At 37.5% G+C, this 25676-nt stretch overlaps 1 protein-coding gene across 2 annotated transcripts; it reads right to left on the bottom strand.

Moving 5' to 3' along the window:
* LOC117034488 (cytochrome b5 type B) lies at positions 1-25062 on the bottom strand. 2 transcript variants are annotated; one of them, XM_033127437.1, is made up of 5 exons: positions 24816-25062; positions 18121-18249; positions 17579-17608; positions 9146-9174; positions 1-2545 (listed from the first exon to the last, which is right to left on the bottom strand). In XM_033127437.1, exons 1-5 carry the CDS (start codon positions 24975-24977, stop codon positions 2527-2529), a joined length of 369 nt encoding a protein of 122 aa, XP_032983328.1. In that variant the 5' UTR covers positions 24978-25062; the 3' UTR covers positions 1-2526. The 2 variants fall into 2 exon arrangements, with proteins under 2 accessions (XP_032983328.1, XP_032983327.1); XM_033127436.1 differs by lacking the exon at positions 1-2545 and adding an exon at positions 2621-6292.
* Between the last annotated feature and the right edge of the window lie 614 nt (positions 25063-25676).

The following is a 25676-nucleotide window of genomic DNA, read 5'->3' as shown; positions in this document are numbered from 1 at the left end:
TTTGAACTAGCTTAACACAAAAAGCAAATTTATTGACTCACACATGAAAGGTCCAGAGGGAGAATTTCACCTTAAACGAAGGCCAATGGAGATGTTCAAACAGAATTGCACTCGTTTTACATAAACGGCCCAAATTATAAACAAATCAGCTTTATTTCTTCCAAATGTTCTCTGGGACAGACTGTTGGGTACATTTTTGTGGCACAGCACTTAAAAATGAAGAGAAGTATAGCGGAGGTGTTACCTTGTCATTTGTTGAGTAAAACATAAGGCAAAGTAGTTCAAGAAGGGTGAGGCAGGGGTAAGGATGAGAGCTAAGGAAAAATCCTAAACAGTTTTAAAAGGATACAGAAGAGGAAAACGGGTCAGACTGGGAATCTTGGAAAGCTCAATTTCCTGTGCCGCTCATGGTTTAGCTTCTCCCAACTGCTATCTCTATTTATTCCTGATTAGATTTCTTGGGTAATTAAAGTGGGCAGATTTGTGAGAAGATATGTTTTTATTGTGAACATCATCCTATTGTTTTGTAAGGTAATACCACTTCTGTTTCTGAAAAATTTAGATGAGGAAACTAGAGAGAAGATCCCAAAGCAAATTTCTTTAGGAGAAAATGAAATTCAAACACCTGGGGTTTTTTCACTTTTCACTTTCTAGGTCCATGTGGTTCTAAAGCTAACATTGTTTCAGTCCAGAGATTAGGGTCAGGAGGAATCTGCCTTGTTGAGACCGGCAATGATGATCAAAGATTCCGTTGGTCACACTTGTAACAAACAGCGTTTGTATTTGCATTGTTGTGCTTTCTCCAATGAACTTGAATCACCGTTTCATGATACAGTATAATAATTTTGAAAGCTGAAAATGACAAGTTTCCTAATCTTATGTTACATGCTCAAAGTAGATTTCCATTTCTCAGATTTCCCCAATTCATGGAGATCGGTTCAGAGGAGGCTAAGGTCAAGCCAATCAATTAACAATTACTTCTCATTAAAAAGAATATATTTACACATATAGGTCCAGGTTAATTTTATCCAGGATCCTACGTTAGGTGATGGGATGGAAGGTGATGGGTTAGATGAAGTTATGCAAGGACTTCTGTGCTGCTTAAGATTTCTTCGACGGTCCCCAACTCTCTATCCTATATATTACCTTTTACCAAAAGTTATTTCTATTAACTTAGTTCAAATCAAAATTCTCATTAACTGGCTTCAAGAAACTGTTTTGCAAAGGATGCAAGGTTCATTTTAAATAAGTTGTTTCTGCTATGATTATCTTCAACAACTAAGACTTCTAAACAGTAGCTATTTTTTAGTATCCACTAAGAAAATTACATTATTGGTCCAATTTTATAAATCATACACAGAAACATCTATATATGGGAATCATTAGTAGATTCGTTGAGCATATTATATATTTTGGCACAGCGAGAGCTTAGCTTTTATGTAAAACCACCAACAGCAGAAACTGAGTTTTAGGGCTAGATTTGGGTTTTTAAATGCCAGCTCTCCTGTTAACTGTGTGGCCCCAGGTAAGTCAAGTGGCTCTCTGAGGCATCGGTAAAATTTGGATATGCCTAACTACCAGGGAAGGGTCCTATAGGAGAAGGATCAGAAATGTTTAACTATCAAAGACATGGCATGGCACACAGCAGGGGTCACATAAGTGACAGCATTAACAACTGCATCTTCATGCTTTGCCTGAAAGCAACGCTAGTCTCTCCCTCCATAATGCTTCATAAAAGAATTAAGTTTTTAAAATGCTGGCATATATGTGATTAAGCTGAGTGGACCTCAAAATACATAGTGTAGGTATCTATTTAAGCTAATCAAAGTTACTGTTACCTACGATTACCAAAAATTTAGTGGACTGGTATTTCTAACCTTAAATTTACAAAATTGAATCATATTCTTCTACCTCAGGCTTTCAGGAAGCAACCAGGATTTGCAAGACACCTGCCAACTACTCAGCATCAGGAAGAGTACAGTGATGTGAAATATTAGGATTAAACATTAGATTCAAATGCTAGTAAGAAGGAACTATCCTATCTTGTAACTCTTGGTTCACGCAATAGTGAAATACCTAAAGCCCTCATGAACGATGTCTCGTTAGTAATGTTAGCAGGCTATCAGTAGGTTTTAATTAATGAGAAAAATCATTTATTTCCCTTGTTTCCTTAACACAGTCACTAGAACTTCAATTTCAGTGTTTAATTTTCCCTAACAGGTTAGCTATTTCCAAGAAAAACAATCATGTGAAGACTGGCATTGCAGATAACAAAATATTATTACCTTGTACTGGCTTCTCTTTACCAAATGGTTTCGGTAAAAACAGAACTCTCAACGTGTCTACCTGGTTGCCACTTCACATCCATCAATACAGCAAAAGTCTTGATTTTTGCCTCTCATGATTATCAAACGAGCAAACAAGCAAATCCCTTCCAGGAAAGAGGTGCTGCAAGAATCCTGAAGACCCACAGAACTCCCCACATTACACAGCAATTAGCACAGATACAGGTAACTTTCATGATCTTCAAATTCTTCCAGAACACCTGAGGATTAAAGAGCAAACACATCTACTTTAAAAAAAAAAAAAAAAGTTAAAAAAAAATAACTGTAGTCAGGGCAAGAAAAGGAAAACAGTATCTTTATTGTGTGTAGTTCTAACAAACATTCATTATGTGCACATTCCAACAGAAAGAGACAAAGATCTTTGTTCAAAATATGCTGAAATAAAATAGGTAAACAAACTCCATTATTGAATACACAAAAGGAAATGTTAATATTACTCATTCACAGTCAAGGGTGAAGTAAAAAGAAAGTTAAATAACCGTAATAATGTTTTAGCAAATGTAAAATATAGATGTGTGCAAAGAGCAGCTTGTAAAATTCATGAGGAAGATTAAGCTAGATGTAGGGTAGGTAACTTAAATACCTCTGCTTCTTGGAACCTCCCTCTGAGATCACCCCACAAATTCCAAACCAGGCTCTTTCAGAGCACAATAGCCAAATGGGACCAAACTCCCCATTACTTTTCTGATATATGGGAACCAAATGAGATGGTTAAAAAGGAATCAATTCAGGCATGTTGAGACATGCCTGAATCCATTTCTCCCAGGAAGGAAGTAATGAACATTAACGTTCTGCATTTTAATCTCCTAAAACAGAATTTAACCAGATAGCTATCACTTGAGGTTTTAAGCACGAAATACCATGAGTAATGATATACTGGCCTGTAAAGCATTTTTCATTGCTCTACATCAGGACTAAATGACTATAAATTCAACAATGCTCTTATTTCACAACATATGCTTTTATGACAACTGCTCAGAGAACTTTACAGGCTCAAATTATAGGTTCTAATGGATTTTTGTTTCTGCTTAAGTGGTCACATAAGAATTAAACACAATATAAACTCTGTCCCCACCACTTTCTTGCCTTTACAAATGTCTAAGTTTGGTTGGAAACCGAACCAAGTCCCAAGAGACAGGGGCTAGGAAATTTTGGAAACCTGGCACTAACATCCCCATTTTGGTGGCACAAACTTTCCCTCATCTCCTCCTTTTGTGATTCCCAGACATTATGTGTACAGTACGGTGTACAGCCACAGCTAATCTTCCTTGGAAATAAATCAAATACCCAGAGACTGGTTCCAGGAGACACAGTCAGCCAACAGGGACTGGCTCCACTTGCTCCAGAGGGGTTTTCATGACCTACCAATGTTGAGACTGTTTTGAAAATTCGAGTCTACCTCTTAAAACAAAAGTCCTTTTTGATGGATTTGGCTAACATACTGCATTACTTTATTGTTCAGAAAAACCTCTGCAAACACTCACACAAGCTCTGCTTTTCACCTGGCTGTTTATATAGGCAGCAGAATAATAGCAAATGGACTCAAAAGTGGTTTTTATAATATAAAGTGACATCACATTAGCAGTAGATCAAAAGAAGCCCTGGGTATGGGATGGATTTCATGGATGGTACAGACAAAGTCTGAAAATCTTTTCCTCTGGCTCTGAGTAAAAACAAGTCCAGATATAAACAGGAAAAGGCAACCAATATGAAATAGAAAAACATAACTTTTGCATTGTTGTTTACCCTAAAAATTATCAAAAACACCAATTTTACTTAAGACTATCGTTCTTTAATGTTTCTTATAAGCCAGATGTTTTTCATTCAGTTCTGGAGACTGCCAGCACACTTTTAAATGGTCCAAGTTATCTTCCGGCTTAGTTTTAGCCTGAGTGTTCCCTTTCTAGCTCAATACCCCTTTGTTCTTTACTTCTACCCTACATGGTCCCATGTAATCATGCAACTTACAGCAATTACATACCAATTCTTATTCAAGGCAACACTTCTTTGCCTTCAGATGAAGGAGCATCCAGTAGTCACCCCACTTTTGCTACACTATAACCAAGAATTTTTTTTCAAAAATTATCTTAAAGTGGCATCTTATACTACATACAAAACATTTTCTAACGATAGAAGTTTGACTATACCCCATCCCTGATGTATAAAAGTCATCCAGAAATCCCCCCAAATTACTCCTGAATGTCATATCCAAGTGTGCAAATACAAGGGTGATATTATTTTGATGAATTCCGAATTCACTCAACTGCTAAATCACAGGATACAAGACCTGGGTTGAACTTTTTCTTAAATAGTTTGCATGGGCAGACACTGGTTTGCTGGGCAGTTTCCCATCTTGTCAAGTCCCTGGCAAGCAGGACGCAGGGAGCAGATGCTGAGCAATGCCCATGGCCCACACTGCTCCCTGCTCATAGGACGATGGCTCAGGAGCAGACTAGTAATCCTCAAAGGACGGGGAGAAGGATCGCCACCAACAGTTGTTAACAGAGAACAGCCATGTATTGTCTCCTCAGGTGCTTCCACAGGATAAAAAAGTAAAGTCAAATATGCCAAAGAAATTCCTGAACCAAGAAGAAACAGTAACATAATTCTAATAACCTACTCCTCAATGAAATACTCATCAGAGGATAAAAACTACCAGTATTTTTTTTTCTCCCCTGCCCCTCCAATGGAAAAAAAAACCAAAGCTACAAATTGGAGCCATGGAGGTAAAATGCAGATGAAATGGAAAACATTCTCTTGTCACCCTCTCCCCCTTTCAAGTGCCACTTGACTATGGAAGTTATTTTACTGGAGCAGACAAGATCAAATACTTTTATCTCTGGACAATTTGGAGCCCCTTACTTTTGAGAAAAATGGGGAATAAGAAAATTTCTAATCAATAAACCAAAAAAAGCAGCAAAAATCCCTGGTAAAGCTCTATAGACATAATTACAAACTTACATTTAACTAATAAGAGATGGTTGGGGGAAAGAAAAAAAAAAAAGAAAGATGATGGCTAGAAATGGGTGCCAAACCAAAGTAAAGGATGAAGTCTTTGGTACTTTTTCTAAACTACTGTCCTATAGTAGTTCTCAGTAGTTTTCAAAGGAAAGATTGCTCTGAATTTGCCCTAGCACCCCAATTCATCTCTCCGTTTTCCTGTTTCTCTCCACTCCAAGAAAGAAAAGGGATGCAGAGTTGTGCCCAGCACCGCTTGGTGGACTTGGGAGGTGGCGAGAGCTACCTGCTGTCCTAGCTCGGGAGGGAGGGGACAATCACATGGCTCTTTCTGCCTTTAACAAATATAAACAAGGAACAAGATCATTTGGCAGTTGTGTTTCAAGTCATAGGTGTGCAACTTTACTTCATGAATTAAACCCCTTAAGACAAATAATAGAATTAAGTCAGAATTAAAAAATAATATTTACTTAAAAGAAAAATGGAAAGAGAAAAGCTTCACAACGAGAGTGTGCTGCTGTGTTAAGAAAGTCTAACGTGCATTCAAAGTATTAGAGAGCAGGCATTTTTACCAAAGGGCAATGTCACTAGGGACATACGGACTGCAATAATTAACAGAAAATTTTGTACTATGAAAGTGCTCATGGAAACCAGTGAAGAGAGGAAACATTGGCAAGGACACAGAACAGTGAGCAGGTGCTTTGGGAGTAAGGCTCTGAGAAAGAAGGACACTGTCCCCAGGTCTGAGGTGGATGCCTGGCCAACCATCTGGGGTCCAAGGGGGAAGAATACAACTCTGGCAAGATTTGAGGATAGGGCACCACTGCAGCCTCCAAACAAGTGTCTAATTTTCACTCCCAAGTGGTTATGCTTTCCAAAATTCACCAAGGCCTCCTCAGGAGGATCTGCTTTCCGATGTGTAGTAGTAACGGTACAGGAAACCTAAGAGCATGGCGCCTACGATGGGGAAAATCCAGTAGGACCAGCAACTAGAAGTTGGGGGAGAAAGCAATAAAGTCGTGAACATTTTATACCAAACATCTGTTATCTTTCAGCACTCACATTTTAATATTCTTAGGAGCATAGAGTTTTGGTTTACTTTAGGTAATTTAACAGCTTTTATCATACAGCAGCTGAAGAACAAACATCTGGAGTGACAATATTAAATGACATTTTTTTAAAAATTAAGAATGGAATGTATAGTATGACTCCAAAAAAAGATACATATACACACCTCCATATGTGTTTTTTCAAAGACATATAGTGATTCTTTCTGGGTTATGGAATTATAAATAATTCAAATTTTTCTTCTTTGTGCTTTTTCACATATTCTACAATTCACATTTTTAAACAGAAAAAAGCCACCATTTTACATATATATAATTCCAAAATTAGAAGCAACAACATCTAATACAACTATTGGCAATATTGTATCTGTCTCACATGCATTTTTTTAAATTTAATCCTCACAATAACCCCTATGAAATAGGTTCTACTATTATATATTATATATATAGGAAATACAAGCTTTGCATCCAAAATCACAAAGCGAAGTTAGTCAAGCAGTCTGATTGCAAAACCATCCTCTTAATTTCTAGTTAAGTAAGGACAGACACACACACACACACGGCAGGTTGATAGTTCTAATAAAGTTAGGTAAATGACAGTTGGCTTAAAAAGTCCTGTAAGAGACATTCCTTAGGAGTTTCAGAACAGTCATCCTTCTCCTTAAAATAATTTTTCGCCAACAGAGCTTATTAGCACTGCTAGTTTTAAGGTGTGATTCTTCCATGATCCAAATGACCTGGCTGCTCCTCTATTTAAGACATATGCAGTCTTGGTATTAAAAGGCTTTGTAAAGCCAGCTGAGGTTTAATAATAAAAAGGTGTCTCTTTGCCTAAACATGCCTAGCACTTTGTACATTTAAGTATGGCAAAAGCCACTCTGGACAAGTTTAGAGTATCAGCCAGGTAGCTTTGTTTAAAAAAAAGAAAAAAAGCAAGTTGGCAAGTCCAACAGCAATATGACACATAGGAACTTAGAAGTAATCTCCCTGTAGTCATGAATTCAAGTATCTTGGAGAGCAACCACAAGAGACAAAAGAGTTCAAAAGCAGGATCCTTGAGAAAACAATGAGGATAAATTCTTCAGTACAAAAGACTAAGAAAGGTTGACCACCAACCCTCATAAAATCCTTCATAATACTTAACTGCCACCAGAACAGAACCAGAGAAAATGCATTTATACTGCACCAAAGGAGATTAAGTTTCAACAGTAACTTCCTGGACGTAAGAAAGAACTCTCTTCTTGGAGATTCACTCAGGTTATTGCATGTAGTTGTGATTAATTTCTTTTGATTGCTTTATAGTATTCCACTGTATGAATATACCAGAATGAATTCATTTATTTTATTAATGAATGGTTATTTGGGTTATTCCCATATTTTAAGATCTTGAATAATGCTGCTATGAACATTCTGGCATGTGTTTCCTGGTATACTTGTGCACACATTTCTCTCGAGTACACCCCTAGAAATGGAATTGCTGGGTCAAGTTACTCATATTGCCAAATTTACTAGATAATGCCAATCTGTTTTCCAAAGTGATTGTACCCACTTATATTACCCTCAGAGGGCCTAAGAATCTTGCTGCTATACTCCCAAAACAGCTACTCTGATTTCTAGAATTTTCAATTTTTGCCAATCTGGTGTGAAATATATATACCCTGTGATTTTAATTTGCATCTCTCTGATGACAAATGAAATTAAACCTTTTTTTCATATGCTTATATTTGTGTTTCCTCTTCTGTAGGGTACTTGTTTAAGTCTTTTTCTCATATTCTACTGTTTTTTTAAAAATTAATTTGTAGGAATTCTTTATGTATTCTGCATAATAAATCTTAATCAGTTTTATCTGTTGCGTAAGTGCATTGCAAGCTTGTTGCTTGTATTTTCATATTCTTTATGAAGCACTTGGCTAAGCATAAAATAAGTCCTCAATATTAAGGAAGCTGAATTTACTAAGTTTCCTTTAAGTTTGCACTTTTCTAACATTCTGTCCATCACCTCAAATTAAAAAAAACAAACAAAAAAAACCCCACATAATACTTTTGTGGGGGAAAAAAATATACATTTTCTCTCTCTGAATTGCTTTAAGTGGGACCTCAGAGAGATAAAACAGAGAGCTTTATATAATCTCTGTAAAGATTTTTTACAAGCCAAAGATTCACAGTCATCACAAGTAGAGGCACTTAAGACATGGTAAATTTATACCTTTCAGAGCTAATACTACTATATTACTGGTATTACCACAAGAGACATTTTGTAAGTAAACCTTTGGAAAAATCCAAATTCTTGTATATGACTTCAATACGTAATTTTTTTCTTTTGTAAAATGTAGTAATAGTACCTTACCTTACTGAGTGGTTGTGAGAATTAAATGACCTTAAGTTTTAGGTGGAACTTTTAGGTGGTTTTATAGCTGAGCTGAGCTGCACAGACTGGGCCTGACTTAATAGTAATTACTTGTCCATGCATACTAGCCTCTCACTGAATGTGATTGCAATTCACATCACAAAATTTAAAAACTTCTCAAGGCATGATCTTCTGCGATTACTCCAAATGATAAAACTATAAAAATCAATTTTGCTAATGCTAAGGAATTGCTGAATTTATAATAATTTTAGCCAAAAAAAAATTAGCTGTCTTGTGCTCGCTTCAGCAGAACATATACTAAGAATTAGGTGTCAAACTGTACTCTTAAGTCATACATGTATATTTACAGAAGAACCTCTTGCCAGACATTATACTGAGTATAAGGAAGTGCATTAAGGGGATACTAACCTTTTGCATGTGTTATTTTTCGAAGGGTCCTGAAGAAGATGCATATTGAAAAATGAGAAACAAAAAGAATGAAGATTAACACATTATATAAATCTTCTTGAATATCCATATGAACTCTATAGCTAATAACAGAACTTCATCTTTCATGCAATTTCATGTTTACAAATCTATATGCAATGGGAATACCGGGAATTCTACTTCTGATAATATACTGGTACTCCCTAGTAAAGAACCATTAACAGAAGGATAAAGAAATGACCTAGACATTTTTTAAATGTAAAAAAATGCTATTGGTACAAACTATATTGAAATGGACTAATTTGCAGTCACAACAATATGCTGGTTCAGCTGGGCTTGCCCCTGGCAGTAGCTAAGATCAGATTTTCTGAAAACATATTCTGAATAAAAATTCTTGTAACATACAGATTAACTGTAATATACAGATTAACTCTAGAGCATGCAGATGATGTTTTCTGACTTACAGAACTGAGCTGGCTTACTCTCTGAAATTGTAATAATTATGATTAGAAACCTTAGGGCTTATTTCACAATGAAAAGGGGAAGAATGGAGTTAAGGGAAAGAAAATACCTAAATAACCTTAAAAACAAAATCATGGCAATATAAAGTAATGAAGTACTGATATATGCTACCATGGATGAATCTTGAAAACATCACGCTAAGTGAAAGAAGCCAGATACAAAAAAAAATAACACATATTATAAGTCCATTTGTATGAAATGTTCAGAATAAGTCCATCTAGAGGTAGAAAGCAGAGCACTGGTTGCCCAGGGCTCAGGGGAAGAAGAGTTGGAGGAAAATTGAAAATGACTGCTAATGGTTTGGGGTTTCTTTTTGGAATGATGAAAATGTTCCAAAACTGACTGTGATTATGGTTGCACAATTCTGTGAATATAGTAAAAAGCCTTGACTTGTATATCTTAAATAGGTGAACTAGGTGGGATCCGAATTATGTATTAATAAAGCCGTTACTAAACTTTTTAAATTCAAATTAAGCATATATCAAATGAAGTTGTTGATTCTATTAACTAACTGTATAGTACAAAAGGCCTGCTAAATTACTGCCAGAGGACAATAACCCATTAGCACAGGTTACCGCGGCCCAAAGTATCATCTTTGTCAGTATGTAGAAGTATGCCTGGGTGTGAACTCAGAACATTAACTGTTTAACCACCATCTTCAGTAATCTCCAAGAATTTCCAAAAACTCTACATACTAGCCTAGATACTTTAGAGCAGACCATGAAATGAGTTTTAACTTTATATATCCAAAACACTGTCATGCAAATGAATACATGCCCCAAACCTGAAAGAAATTAGCCGATAGGCAAGTACAACGTCTAATAAACAGTTTTAGATAAACCATATTTATATGCTACTACACTTCTTTGAGACCTTGATGATAACTATTATTTGGGACATCTCTACCAGAATAGTATGAATAGGGCTAATTAAAACATGTCACAGGTCATCAATCTCTGTGAAAATACAGCAAATGTTTTACAGATTTGGAAGGTGGTGTTAGTGGTAGTGGTTAATTTATAATGTTGCCTTTTTAAACATTCCACTATAGTAGCCAAGAAATAACTGAATTGCATCAAGAAAATGTCCATGGTCTTTTATGCTTTATCCACATACATACCAATGATTTACAACAAAAAAAGTAGAGTTAGTATTTTTAAAAAATGGGATAACTTAAAAGGTTTACACGAGAACACTATGGAGTAATATATGTATTATATTAGATGTTTAATCTGTACTCACATTTAAAGCCATATATAACTCGTATAAATGAGTTCTCTAGATTTCAAAGCTTTTAGCCTCTTTTACAACCAAAAGCCCTGGACACGTGCTAACTAGAGTGAGCTTTAGATAACGTAGTGAACAAACTGAGAGAGAAAAAAAGGGAGAGAGACCAGAGAGAACTGAGAGAGAAAAAAAGGAAGAGAGACCAGAGAGAACCAGGACCATAAAATGCTGAATTGCAATAGCTTCTAGCAAGCAACAAAAAAATTAAAATATACGTGTTTTTCAACTAAGTACCTCCACCCGTGTTTTAAAATCAATCCATCCCTGGAGGCAAAAAAGACCAATTTCCTCAACACTGAAGGAAGGAGAAGAGAAAAAAGTGTGTCCTCTCTTTAGGAGACTGACAGCCAAGTAAATGCCAAACTATAGTGACTCCGCTTTTAATCAACTGTAATGAAAGAGTTATTTAAGACACTGCTCTTAGTAGCCAACTACCTCAGCCAAGTTTGGAAAGAAGCCAAACAAGTTATTTTTAAATTTACAAAATTAAAAAGAAAAAGGTTCTATTAACACAAAACCTTTCTTCACCTCCACCCTTCCGTGCTCTCTATACACAGTTCCCCAATTCTCATTTCCACTCCAAAACGCTGTGCTGAATCTAATGGATGTTTACGTGAAATTTCTACATATCCCTTTGGGGGTTCAAGCATATCTGGCTGGTTATGTTCTTGCCCACATTTTAATTTACATGCAAGATTTTTGGTCAAGAGAACAGTGACTGCTCTCACTCTTTGGCATGGAAAGTAGTAATTGCAATACTGTATGATTTTAGTTACAAGACAGCAGAGTAAATGCAAAGTTCTGGCAAAAGCCTTACCAAGTAATTAATATGCATGTTTCTTTATTCTCCAAGGAATTTGGAATACATTTCCAAACAACCAAACTGCTTTAGGTCTACTCTGATTTCAGTTCAAAATTAACAGAAATTGCTGTTTAATAAACTGGTTCCTAAAATTCAAGGTTCATTAAGGCTTTAATTTCCTCATAAATTAAAAAAGTAAATATATTAATATATATATATAAATACAAAAACTAAACTTCACAGGATAAAAGGAAATATTTCATCTCTGAGTAAGCTTTTCATAAAGCTGCTCAGAACTGAAATTACATTTGAAATCTTCAAGCTTGATGCCGCATCAGTTTCCTCACTTATAAAAGGCTCAGACCACATGAACTTGAATTCTAAGTCATATTCAATTAACTCAGCACAATTTTCTGACCCAATAGCATTTTAGCAAAACCTACAAAAGCAGCCTTGTAAAGGCCATAGAGAAGGAAACACCGTTCTCCCAGGTCCAGGAAGACTGAAGGAGCACTACCACATGCAGATTTTTCTATCTGACAGCAGGTATATAAAAGTGTGCTCTTCCAGATACTCTTCTGAAAGGCACTGCGCCGTGAGTACCAACCCTCACGACACTGTTGAAAGAATGATAAAGAAATGTCATAATTGGCAAATATATGGGAGGGGACTTGGGGGTCAGCACGGGTGGTTTCACTATGGAACTCTTTTTATGAAAAAACATGGGAGAACACACGCTTAAAAAATGGTGCAGTTTGTCACCAGGACATAAACATAGGAAACAACGTGCCAGAATTATGATTATGATGCCTTAACGTTGTAAGTATGGCATTGTAAGTACGTCTTCATAGTTTATCTTTAGACTTTCAAAGGTTTAAATAAAAGATAACTAGATTATAACGCATATAAGGAACTTATGTTTTAATTCCTAAATTGGATATTGGCTATGCCAAGAGGATTCTAAGTATTTAAAATTAGAAAAAGTGAATTTTAAGCCACAGGACACCTTCAGCAAATGTAATGAGTATTTGGGTGGTCTGGTACTTTTTACAGCTTTTTATTTAGAACACGATGGTATCTACATGACCAGTAACTTATGAAAAACAACTTGGGAACTTCTGGCTTCAAATACTACTGGAAAAAGTTTTTTCCCCCATAATACAGTGGACTTTTACTGGAAAAAGTTTTTTCCCCCATAATACAGTGGACTTTACCATGAGCTATCACTATGTGAATTTTAGTATTAGGTTCATCTTACAACCTAAAAAGTTTGAGTATTGAAAGTACATGATTTCAGCATTTTATAATCCCAACTACGACCTGGCCATATCGTATGATCGTGAGGACAACGTTCTCATGAAGGCTCCTATGTACTGAAGTTTCTTTCTTTATGAGAATACAGTTTTAACAGTTGCTGTCTAGTAAAGCATGTGTCCCTAGAATCGGCACAGTCATAGAAAAAATATCCTCCTGTAGATTAGGGACAAAATTCAAGGATGAAAAACACCCTCTAAAAACAAGTTTCAGAAACAGACTCACAGATATGGAGAACAAACTGATGGTTGCCGAAGGTGGGGAACTGGAGGGTGGGTGAGAAAGGGGAAGGGAGTAAGAAGTACAAATTGGTAGTTACAAAATAGTCACGGGGAAGTAAAGTAAGGTACAGAGAATATAGTTAATAATATTGTAATAATTTTGTACAGTGCCAGGTGGGTACTAGACTAGTCGGGGGGATCACTTCTTAAATTATATAAATGTCTAACCACTATGCTGTACACCTGAAATTAATAGAAAATATTTAATGCCAACTGTAACTGAAAAAAATAATTTTAAAAATAAAATAATTTTTAAAAAATAAGTTTCTATACAACTCTCTCAAGAACCCATTGTGAAGACATCACTGAAGAAAAAATATTAAAACACTAATAAAATTACTTCTACTGCGACCTAACAAATGAAAAACTTATAACATTGGAGGGCTGATTTGGTGTCCTGACACCAAATGGAGCATTACAAGATGAAGACATTAATCCTTGAGCTCACTCAGCAAAGGTATTTTGTCTTTCAAGAGTGATTTTGCCAGGCCGGCCCACTGGCTCAGGCGGTTAGGGCTCCATGCTCCTAACTCCGAAGGCTGCCAGTTCAATTCCCACATGGGCCAGTGGGCTCTCAACCACAAGGTTGCCGGTTCGACTCCTGCAAGGGATGGTGGGCTGTGCCCCCTGCAACTAGCAACGCCAACTGGACCTGGAGCTGAGCTGTGCCCTCCACAACTAAGACTGAAAGGACAACAACTTGAAGCTGAACGGCACCCTCCACAACTAAGATTGAAAGAACAACAACTTGACTTGGAATAAAGTCCTGTTAAAAAAATAAATAAATAATAAAAATAAATAATAATAAAATAAAATAAATAAAAAAAACACTTAAACAGAAGTTAAAAAATTAATTTTCAAAAATATGTTGTCTTTATAGAGACAATCTTGTTTTTTAAAAACCAGATCAATTCCTGTTTACAACAAATGTCATCTCATTAAAACTTGTATATGGAATACTAAATATCTATTAAAAAGAATGAGAGATCTTTATGAAGTGATAAGGAACAATCACTAATGCAAAACATTTAAGTAAAAAGAAGGAAGGTGAAGAACAGTGTGTATGAAATTTTTTTTTTTAAGGAAGGGATAGTTGGTCCGCCTATCTATAGATCGATTGATTGGGGTGTCATTTTTTATAGTACACTTTTTTTTCTCTACCATGTACATCATGTACTTATGCATTCAAAAAATATAAATAAAAAAATGGTCAAGTTATTGGGTCAATTCGTTGTAATGAGATTTGACTAGTGAAGCAGTTGAATGGTCACCTAGATAATATGTGCTGAATAAATGAACGAAACGGTGCTCACGTTTTTTGGTCAGGACAGCATTTGTATGTACCTTATTTCCTGAACTGATGGTAGACTGAATGATAAAACAGCTAACCAAAAGGTAAACGCATAATCAAAAGAGCAAGTTCATGAACCACAAAGCTGTCTAGGTTACTTGCAGCACAGCAGGGAGGCAGGCAAACTGGCACAGAAAACTAAGTCTGTTTCTAAGGTGAGTTTCCATAGCCAAACGCAGATCAGAAAAATATTAGGTCAGATGTGAAACAGAAGGTTGATGGCTCCCAGCATGGGGACTAAGCCAGCAAGGAAGAAGCTAAAAGGTTTTTTAATTCTAGTTAGTTATCTTGGACTGAAACAGGTAAAAAAAACGTCTATTGCCAGATCTGTAGTTTCGAAGCTTTTAAGTTTCAGTATTATAATATTTCAGGGCCTTGAACCTCAGGCATTATCAATCTCAAAAGAAAACAATGGTGACTATCATTTACCTTTGTCACAGCAAAAGCAGTATGAAAGGTAATTTCAAAAAAACTGGAGAAAGGTTCCTGATTTATATTCTGAAATAGATATGTTTTGGGTGTTTTGTTATTATGGCTGCTGTTGTCTTCTGTTGGTGGTCGTGGTGCTGGCGGGGGGTTGAGGGGGTGGGAAGGATGGTATTCAGGCAGGTAAGAGATATGGAGATGTGGAGGGAGGAGAGAAGAAGTGGAGAAATAGAGGGAAGGGAGAAGGAAAATGGAAACTGTCCCATAAGGCAGAAGACACCTCTTAATTAGGCTTAAAAAGTCACTGCTTCAGAGGTTCAGAAACCCTTAACCAAATGAAAGTATTAATGAAATGAACTTTACATCCATATCTTCATGATGAATATTTAAACCAGAGACAGAAAAATTTTAACGAAGACAACCTACATCCTAGACACAGAAGTGCCTATTTAAAACCTCTGTAAGAAATAAATCTGAGGGATCAAGAAATTCTTCCTAGAACTGAAATCAAGTTAAACTGCAGCTCTATGACAACCTATGTAGGTGGTCTTGAAACTTTTCCAAAAGGCTCTGCTTGCCCGACCTGCCTGAAGCACAGCACAGTGACTGGAAGCAATCGCCAGACTCTCCACTAAATGGAGACCGTTCTTTGGTTGCAACGTTCATGAGGAAAACAGGGTCTTGAAAACACTGCCTTCAATCACTGTTCAACCCAGGCAGAGGCCAAACTACATTTGGAGACTTCTAAATTATAGAATTTAGTGAACTGAAAGGGTTTCTTTTTCTATATTTCCTACCAAATGTCCAAGGCTCAACAGTTTTAATTTAGCTGAAACATCTCTAATTCTTTGGCCCATAGAAGGCAGGCAGTGCTTTTCATAGAAGAGAATTAAAGTTCCCTAAGTTTTCAAATGAAAACACGGGCATATCATTCAGCAAAAAGTCTGCTGCTCGGCTACATGAGTTACTTTAAATGCAGATTCCCAAGACCCACCTCCAGAGATTATGAGTCAGTAGTAATGGAAGCCCAGGAAATACACATTTCAGAAAATAAGCTAAGGGATACCAATATAGGTGACACGGGAGCAACATTCAAAAATCACTACTCTCCATTCCTTAGAGTGATCCTATCTACATATTGTGCTACCAAAGAAGAAAAACAGCAACAGGAAGCAATTTTTAGACTTCTAGACATTATAATCCCCAAAATAGTTTTTCTATTGTTCTAATATAAAGGTGCTCTCATGGTTGCTGTGTAGAAGTGGGTTATGGCTCATAGATACCAGGTGCACCTCCTGTACAAATGGGACTATCCCCTGAATCAAATGTTGACCTCTGAGAGCAATGTTTGCTTGTTGTTCAATAAACAAGGCCAGGCTTAGTTCAAATTTTCCCCTCATTACACAAGTGAGGATTCAAGAATGGACAGTACATGTGTTAGGAGGGAAGGACAAACAAACCAACAGTGCTCACGAAGCATTTAAAGAAGCATTTCACCCCCCTTCATAAACAATTCAACAGTTCAGGGTAGCAAAATGCAGCAAGACAAAAGAGCTAATTTACACTAACAGTCTGGATTGCAGGGCAACAGATGGCAGACACTGTCAAGCAATCTGAGTTGAAAGAATTCTTGTGTCTACGCCAACTTTAATTGCTGTGTCAAATGTGTTCAATAATTCCAACTCAATGAGGAAAGGAAAGCAAGAAGCTAGGAGGAAAAGGGGAAGGAGCATCACCTCCACACTGTCCAAGGCAGCAGCGAAACTGCTGTCCCCTTACATCAGAGCATAGTGTAATAGCTACCCAAAGGGCTGAAGTCAAAGAAAATCATGAGGGAATAAGGAAGACGAACCACTCCGTTTGTGGAAGGCACGAAGGCATTCATATTTTCTTCCTGGTGCATTATGCAGTGCACATTAAGGTTTTCAAATATTTAATGTTTTGTTTTTGCTGTGTCACTGAGTAAATGGGAAGGGTGTAGGCCCACTGGAGCGTCTATGATAAAAAGATGAAATTTGGGAAACAGGGTCAGAAAGGCCTGTTCTAGTCAATTACTTCAGTCTACAATTCTTTCTAAGACTTGTAAGAGAAAAATCAACTTTCCAATTTTTTCCAACATAGAAGCAATTATTATCATTTGTACTATTTAATGTAAGAATAATAAATACTTTTCTACAACTGAACCCATAAACTAATTTCTTTCGAAAACACACGGGGCATGGCTTTAGTTTCGATTTTTTTAAAAAGCAAATAGAAGCATGAGCAAAATGTTTCCTACTGTTCAAGACTTAGCTATCCTTTTTTTCTGAGGTGGTACTGAGTCCAAATTCCTGAAAAATAGGATTTTTGCTTGGGGGGAAAAAGTAATGTTTTAAAAAGCATTTCTATATAGAAATACTTGAAACACACAAGAGAAACAGATGACTTCTTACCTTGCTATCACTTTCAGGTTTAAGGTCATTCTGTTAAAAGAGGAAAACAAAAATTTTAAGGCATATCCAAATAAACCGTCACTACATGCTTGTTTCTAACTTTGGAACCTGATACTGCATTCTGGTAATAGTGAATTCCCTGAGACATCAGGGTCTTAGAAGGGTACTGCCCCCCCACCCATCCCTGACTCTGAGCATATCAGGGTCCCTTGTTAGAATGGAATGTATGGTTTAGAAAGTCCATAGTTAACACCTTTAGAAAGGAATTTGCGAGAACTACCAAACCACTACTTTAGGTAGAAATGTTATTAACTGAATTACAAAAACTAATCATTTTTTTAAAATCCAAAATCAGTTTCCTTAGCTTTTCAGAGATGCTACATGTGATGTTTTACAAACAGGAACCTGTATCTTAGCACAGTAAGGCTAGATGATTTGGGAGAAAATTTAGCCTGATGGCGAGGTTGAATGAATTCCCGTTATTCTGTGGCTGTCCGGGAACCTTCCTCTCCATAAGCACTCCTAGCTCAGTTCGTTCTTACCGGATGCACATCACCAATATAGTACTGCTTTAGCATTTCTCTGGCATCTAAGGAGTGGCCTACATCTTCAAAGCTTTCACTTGCATCTGCACCAGCTTGTTCCAGTAGAACCTCTTCTCCTCCGGGATGCTGCAAGGAAAAGATACTTACAGAACAGAGCACACTCTGAAAAGCAAACCAACATAAGTTCCTTTCCCCTCCCTCTCTCTTTTCTCTTTTCTCTCTTTAATGGGAGTAAGGTAAACCAATCGACATTGTATGCTACCTGATAGGATGCAATGGGAAGAACACAACATAATTTCTGTGATATTCTGGCCAAAATTGCACAGTATGAGTATACTTGTGAGGAAACTTAGGACAATTGCAAATTGAGAGGTAGTCTGCAAAACGACTGACCTGTGATCTCCAAAAATATCCAGGTCATGAAAGCCAAGGAAAGACTGAAGAACTGTTCCAGACTGAAGGAGGCTAGAGAGGCAAGATAGCTGGAAACAATGTGTACTCCAGGGTCCATTCCTTTGCCAACATTACTAAGACTGCTACAGAAACCCTAAAAGAGACTCTGGGCAAAGGATATATGAAATCCTTTATTCTATTGTTGCAACTTCTCTGTAAGTTTGAAATGGTTTCAAAATTAAAAAGTTAAATAAATAAGCAACATCAAAATCACTACTTCCATACCTACGAAGTAAATTCTATCTATAACTTACAAGCTATATGACCCTGGACAAGTTATTTAAAAACTGAGATATCTTTGTTTCCTGTTTGTAAAATGGAGATAATGAGCACCTGTCTTAACTACTATTGGGAGTATTACATGAGATAAAGATATGAAATATTTTGTACTCAAAAAGAGAGAGGTGCAGTTTGTATGTTATCTCTGATTATAAAAAGCAGATATACATATATGTGGGCCTATGCATAAAATCTCCCTTGAAACATTGAAGACAATGTGTTAGCTGGGAGACAGGGAGGAGGGAAGACTTTAAACTATACATCCTTTTGAAATTGCTTTACCAAGCAAAGCATTACCTATTCAGAAAATAAACAATTTTTTAAAAGTTACATTTAGCACAGTTCCTGACCTAAACAGTCAATAAACATTTACTTAGAACTAACAAATTTAGAATTTAGTTATTTGACATACCTAAATTCATATTTTTGACATATCAAGTAATGCTTTTAAGTAGTTCCTTTTTATTACCATCTTTTAAGCAGGACTAATATGATCATCACTGTCTTAAAGATGAATTCAACTGAAGCATAACAACTCTTAAGTGTCATCACCCAGTCCTATCACTTGCCTATGAGCTCCTTGAGGATAAGAATAACTTGTTTTGTCACCAGAAGGTCTCCAACCAGTGGGTGGGTCCCCCATCCCAGTACTTAAGCATGCCATTTTAAAGCAAGAGTAAGATAGCCTCCACTAATCTGTTTCACATCTGAAAATTCTCAGCTGTTTTAAGCCATTAGTTTTGGAACTGTGTCCCAGTTTGCTCTATGCACCTAACCTATGTACCTAGAAGATACTTTTTCTTTATGTATAACATAAGTATTACATTGCCTTTCAAAGCAAAAGGATAGCAAAGTTATTAGTAGCTTGAGATATTTCAGGGAATTGTTGAATTTATGACTTCCTACACAGCTCTTTCTCTGACAAAGTATTTCATTTTCACTCACCTCTCACCCTTTATAAACAAATAAATACTACAACAGAATACCTTCACGGTATTTGTTTATCACAACTGCAATTATTTATTTAATGTTTTTCTTCCCCTACTAGACTATAAGCTCCATAAGAACACGGAGCACAGTTTTCTTACTCATGGCTGTATTCCAGAACATAGTATGGCACCTGGAACACAGTGGTAAGATCTAGGGAACAAATACTTTGCCCTCTTTCCCTCCTATGTGCTCTCTCTTCCTCTCTGGCATGTGCTCACCCATGCCCACAGGCAAAATGAATAAATAAGTGCAAGCCAATTTGTTGATAAGGGCCTCTCACCCGGACAGTGCTGGAGGTTAAATTCACCTCATCTTATTCATAGCCTTCCCTAGGACTGACCACTTAGGACTGCTCACGGAAAGACAGGACTCCTTTTATAGATTTCTTAATTCCATGAGATACTCGTGGGTAAACTGGACTTTCTTTTGACCAGCTTTGGAGAAATCAAGTAAGAAATGTTATTGGTCAAACTCTAATGATGCTTTCAGGGGTTATTCTAGGGTTGCACCAAAAAGAGCCTGCATTCTCAGTCTTTCTGAAGGCAAGATCACTCTCTACCATGCATGACAATTACTTGTGCACAGTTCTCACCGGCCTGCAAGTCCAAGGCAGTAAATTTTAAATATTCGATCATCTGCCATTTACTAAGCACTCAAAAAATGCTGCAGAAAAAAGTATAATTTTTTATTAATAAAAATAACTGCTAACAATTACTGAGCTCCTTATGCCAGTACCAGAAGCCTTTATATGTATTATCTAAATCAATTATTCGAACAACAACCCTGTGGATTAGGTACTATTATCTCCATTTTACAGATGTAAAGGGCCTTTACAGAGCTTATGTGCCCAAGGTTACACGATTAAGGGGTAAAGTAGGAAACTGAACCAGACACTTAGACACCAAAGCCAGAATCCAGCCATTAGAATTATACTTCATATAAATAATAATTCACCAACATTCTCTTCAAATGACAAGAAAATGAAAAGTCTGGGAGAATATATTTGCAATACATATATCTGAAAGGACTTGCATTCAGAATATATAAAGAACACTTTCAAGTCAATAATATGAAAACAAACAACCCAATTACAAAACAGGCAAGACTGAACAGACACCTTACAAAGACATACTAATGGCAAAATCAGCTCATGAAGATACTTAACATCATTAGTCATTAGGGAAAGGCAAGTTACAACAATTACATACTAGTACACACCCACTAGAATCGCTAAAAGTAAAATGACAAATACTATGTGTCAATGAGGATGTGGAGAAACTGGAAACCTCAGGCTTTGCTGGTGGAAGTGTACAATGATGTAGACACTTTGGGAAAAGGTCTGGCAGTTGCTTAAAAGGTTAAACAAACAAACAAACAAACAAACAAAAAATATGACCCAGCAATCTCACTCCTAGTTACCCAAGAGGAACGGAAACATACGTCCACACAAAGATTTGTACATGAAAGTACATAGCAGCTTTATTCATAATAGCCAAAAAATAGAAACAACCCAAATGTTAATCAACAGGTGAATAAACAAATTTTAGTATAATCATACAATTAAACAAACAGCAATAAATAGGAACGAATTGCTGAAACATAGAAAAAACATAGATGAATCTCACAGATAAAAGACACCAGACACAAAAAAGTACATACAGTTTTCTAGTGTTAGAAATCAAATCAATGGTTAGACAAGAGCAGAGGTGGTAGAAACATTCTATATATTGACTGTGATGGTGATTACACAGGTGAGACATTTGTCAAAAACTCAACAAACTCTATATATGAAATCTGTACATTTCAGTATATGTACATTAGATTTCAATAGCTTACTTGGAGGAGGAAAAAACCTAGATAGCAAAATATTACTAACAACCTAAACGTGTATCAATAGGAGACTGCTTAAATAAATTATGAGCCAGACAACAAATTCTATGAATAATAAAATTCTTCATAGAGTTTTCTAGAATTCTAATAAAGAATAAGGATGTGTTCCAGGTATCGATGTGGAATGATTCCTGAGTAAACGGAAAAAAAAAAAAGCACAGAATAGTGTGTACAGTATGCTACCTCTTGCGTAAAAAAAGAGTGGGAGGGACTACGCTCACTTTTGCTTATATATACAGAACAAAACTCTAGAAGGACACATAAACAACAGTAGTTAACTTTGCACAGATGGGAAGAAGGCTTTTACTGTATACCTGTGTGACCTATCCAAAAATGAAAAAATTAACCCGAGTTCCATAAAAAGAGTACCTGTTCTAACTTCCCTACATCACATTGCCAATCCTTGCAAATTATATCTAAAATGTGAAAGAAGGTGGCTGTAGGACAGACTAAACTCCTTAGGTCTTCCCCATCTCATCTAAGAGCAACCATATTCTTCCAGACCTGAAGGCCAAAAACTTGGTGTCATCCTTGACTCTTTTCCTCTCACTCCTCAAATCCAATGCATCATGAAACCCTACTGTCTCTACCATCACAACACATCCAAACTCTGACACTTCTCACTACCCCCACTGCCATCGCCCTGGTCCAAGCCACATCTTTTGCCCAGCCTCCTAACTGGGCTCCTTATTTCTGCCTTTGCCCTCCTTCAGTCTCTTCTCAACAGTGCAGTCAGAGTGATACTACCAAACCATTTCAGTTGCATCATGTCACTCCTCTGCTCCACTGTGGTTTCCCTTCTCAGAACAAAAGTCAAAATCCTTTCTAAAAACTGCAAAGCTGTACTTGAGCCGCTCTCCCCTGAGTGTGCTGACCTCATTTACTGCTATCCAGCCACTATGGCCTCCCTCGTTCCTCAAACACACCACACATACCTCCACATCTCAAGGCCTTTGAACTTCCTCCCTCTACCAGGAATGCTCTTCCTGCACATACCCACATGGCTGGCTCCCTTAACTTCCTTCTGGCCTTTACTCCAGCCATCATCTTAATAAAACCATCTATCTCTGGCCATCATCCCTAAACTTTCAACCCCTGATCCTCACACCCTCATCCCATACACATCCATAACCCTCTTCTCTACTTTTCTACTTAGCACTTCCCACAGATGGCTTAACTGTTTGATTACCCACCGCTGTATCCTCAGCACCTAGAATGGTTACTGGCACACAGTAGACACTTGATAACCATGTGAATGAGTAAGTGAATGAATAGGCTTGGAATGCACAAGGAAACAGGGACAGGGACTACAGAACAGGTGCGTAAAATGGCTAACTGCAGGTTAAGATCTGCAGCTCAAGCTTCAAGGGAAGCCTTTGACACAGCTGTCTGTGATGTCTCTGGCTCCATCAGCATGTGATGAACCAGGTTAGCAGCCACTACTCAAGTTTGAATTCATGTCCCCTGTAAGCACTGAGTGTTCCTCCTAAGTTCATTACATATTCTGAATAAATCAAGAAGAAACTTGGGGAAAATAGAACCACAAATGAAAACCAGTAGTACCTACCTATTATGAACTATGCTTTAACATGCTACAACCCACATCTGAAACTTACTATGAGGCATACACCAAAAGACGTAACAGCTAAGGCTAGCATTCTCAAGTAATACCATGTCGACAAGAGAAATCTAAATCTAAAGAAACCCATGTAGACAAGACCCATCTAAACTAGACTTTGCCACTAATCGACTGTATGACCAAAATCTCTCTGAACCTGTTTCTTGTACCCATTAAAATAAGGATCACTACTATCCAAGTCACTCTCAAATAGTTATTTTGAGGATGAAATAATGGAAAAGCACTTGTGAAAACATAAAATGCCATATACCATACAAATGGAAGAAGTTACTAAAATTTATTATGTTAATTTATTGGCCACTAGGAAGATTTATTAACAACAATGTCCTTTTTGTGAAATTTTACATTTTAAATGTTTTTATAGATCTATGAATGAGGGTGTAGAGATCTCTCCCCTTTGCCCCAAATTAGTAGAAAAAGTATTTTACTAGTGTATTTCTTCAGACAAGAATAGAAAGGAACTTTTTTCTCAGTCACAGTAAGGTTACATTATGCAAGAATTTCCAAGGAATTAACCACAAGATCTAACTCAAAATAAAATGATACACACCTATATATATGATATGTAGTAAATGTTTATATATGAAATCTCAAAGCATCATGGATTGGGGGTGCATATGAGAAGGAGGGAACTTTTTAGGGTGATGGAAATGCTCTTTCTTAATTGGAGTTGTGATTACATGGGTGAATACATTTGTCAAAACTCATCAAACTGTATATTTTAAATGGACACAATTTATTGTATGTAAAATTACATCTCAATAAAATTCGTTTAAACAAATTAAACGTCTCTCCTATTTCCTTAAATTAAAAAAAAAAAAAAATCACTCAGCTGCACCATAGTCTCAAGGAGAACTTGTGTAATTGAAGATTTAAGAGAATGACAGAACCTGAGTCAACGGCCAGAAAAGGTCAACTCATGACCCTTTGGCCTCAATGTCAATTCAAATTAGAAAAAAATAAACGCAACATTATGGGGGAGGGGGAAGAATCTCAGCTTCTCAAGAAAATAAAAACCAAAAATGGTATTACTTCAGAAGGCAGAGTGGAAAGAGCACAGGTTTGGAGCCCTTCAGAACTAGGTTCGAATGGCTCTAGGCTGTTAAATGTGTGGCCTTTAGAATCCTCAGTCTCTCGAGACTCAGCTGCCCTTTCTGTAAAATGGGGATCGTAATGGCTTAGAGTTTAGCCTGGCACACAGTAAGTGCTCAATGCATTGTACGTAATAAATAACATATTTAAGGCACTAGAATTTAGTGCTGGCTAGAAATGCATGCATATATAAGGCCCCCACCCCGCCCCCCGTTTCCCTCTCGGGGGCTGCGGTCCTTTTCGTACGCCTCATCGCCTTCAACCTGACCTCATTTCCCTCTACACACACCCTTAGCAGCTTTCGGGGCCCGACTACCCCTCATCCCAGCATCTCCCAGGGGCCGCCCACCTCGTTAAGGAAGCGGGTGATATCGTAGACTCGCCCGTGGATCACCAGCCAAATCTCCTTCAAGGAGTTACGCTTCGCCACCTCCTCCAAACGATAATAGGTGACGGGGGTCTCCACCCCTTGCCCTTTCCCATCGCTTCCGCTTGCTTCCACAGTCGCCATTGGGCCTGAAACCCCTCTTCACCGCTATCCGGGTTTACACAGCTAACTTCCCTGAGGTAGAACCTGCGCTCAGCTCTCCCCGGCTTCCGTAATCAGGGCCCATAAGGCCGTCGGAGGGTTCCTGGCAACAGCCAATCATATTTCTGAATAGTTCTTGGTTCGTTTTCTTTGTACCAATGAAACGAGGGATTGTTTCAAATCCCGCCCACTCCCCCTCCCGTTCCTCAGGACGTTGGCCTGGTTCGAGATCCAACTAACCAATCAAAATCGCCCATCCTCTCCAATCAGGTGCCGTGATTTTGGAAAGGTGCCTAATGGAGACGTATTAATATGTGTCATGCGGGAGAGGTTGCTCCGGCACTCGGTGTTCAGGCGTGTAGGGTCCTGGGAGAGGGGGCAGAGTCTGCATTTTCCCGTTTCTCTTCCCTTTGCCGTGTCCCTCCTGAGTCGCGCCAAGCTCGTTTTCCCCACTGCATGCGTGGCCTGGATTCTAGCCTCGGGTTTACATCTTTGCTTTGTAGCCTCCACTCAGAGACCTGGTGAATCGTGTCTCACTAAGGCAGTTTCTTCACCAGTAAAATGGGCATGATAACCTCAATCTCATAGAGAAGTTTGGCCCATTAAAGTATAGATAGTGAATCTACAGATCTCTTGGCACATAATAATCAAGACATACATGAAAAGGCGATGTTAGAAAAG

Source organism: Rhinolophus ferrumequinum, chromosome 15, assembly GCF_004115265.2.
Source record: "Rhinolophus ferrumequinum isolate MPI-CBG mRhiFer1 chromosome 15, mRhiFer1_v1.p, whole genome shotgun sequence".
Taxonomy (NCBI): domain Eukaryota; kingdom Metazoa; phylum Chordata; class Mammalia; order Chiroptera; family Rhinolophidae; genus Rhinolophus; species Rhinolophus ferrumequinum.
Note: the sequence above shows the minus strand (reverse complement) of the source record. Positions and strands in the feature narration are given on the sequence as shown.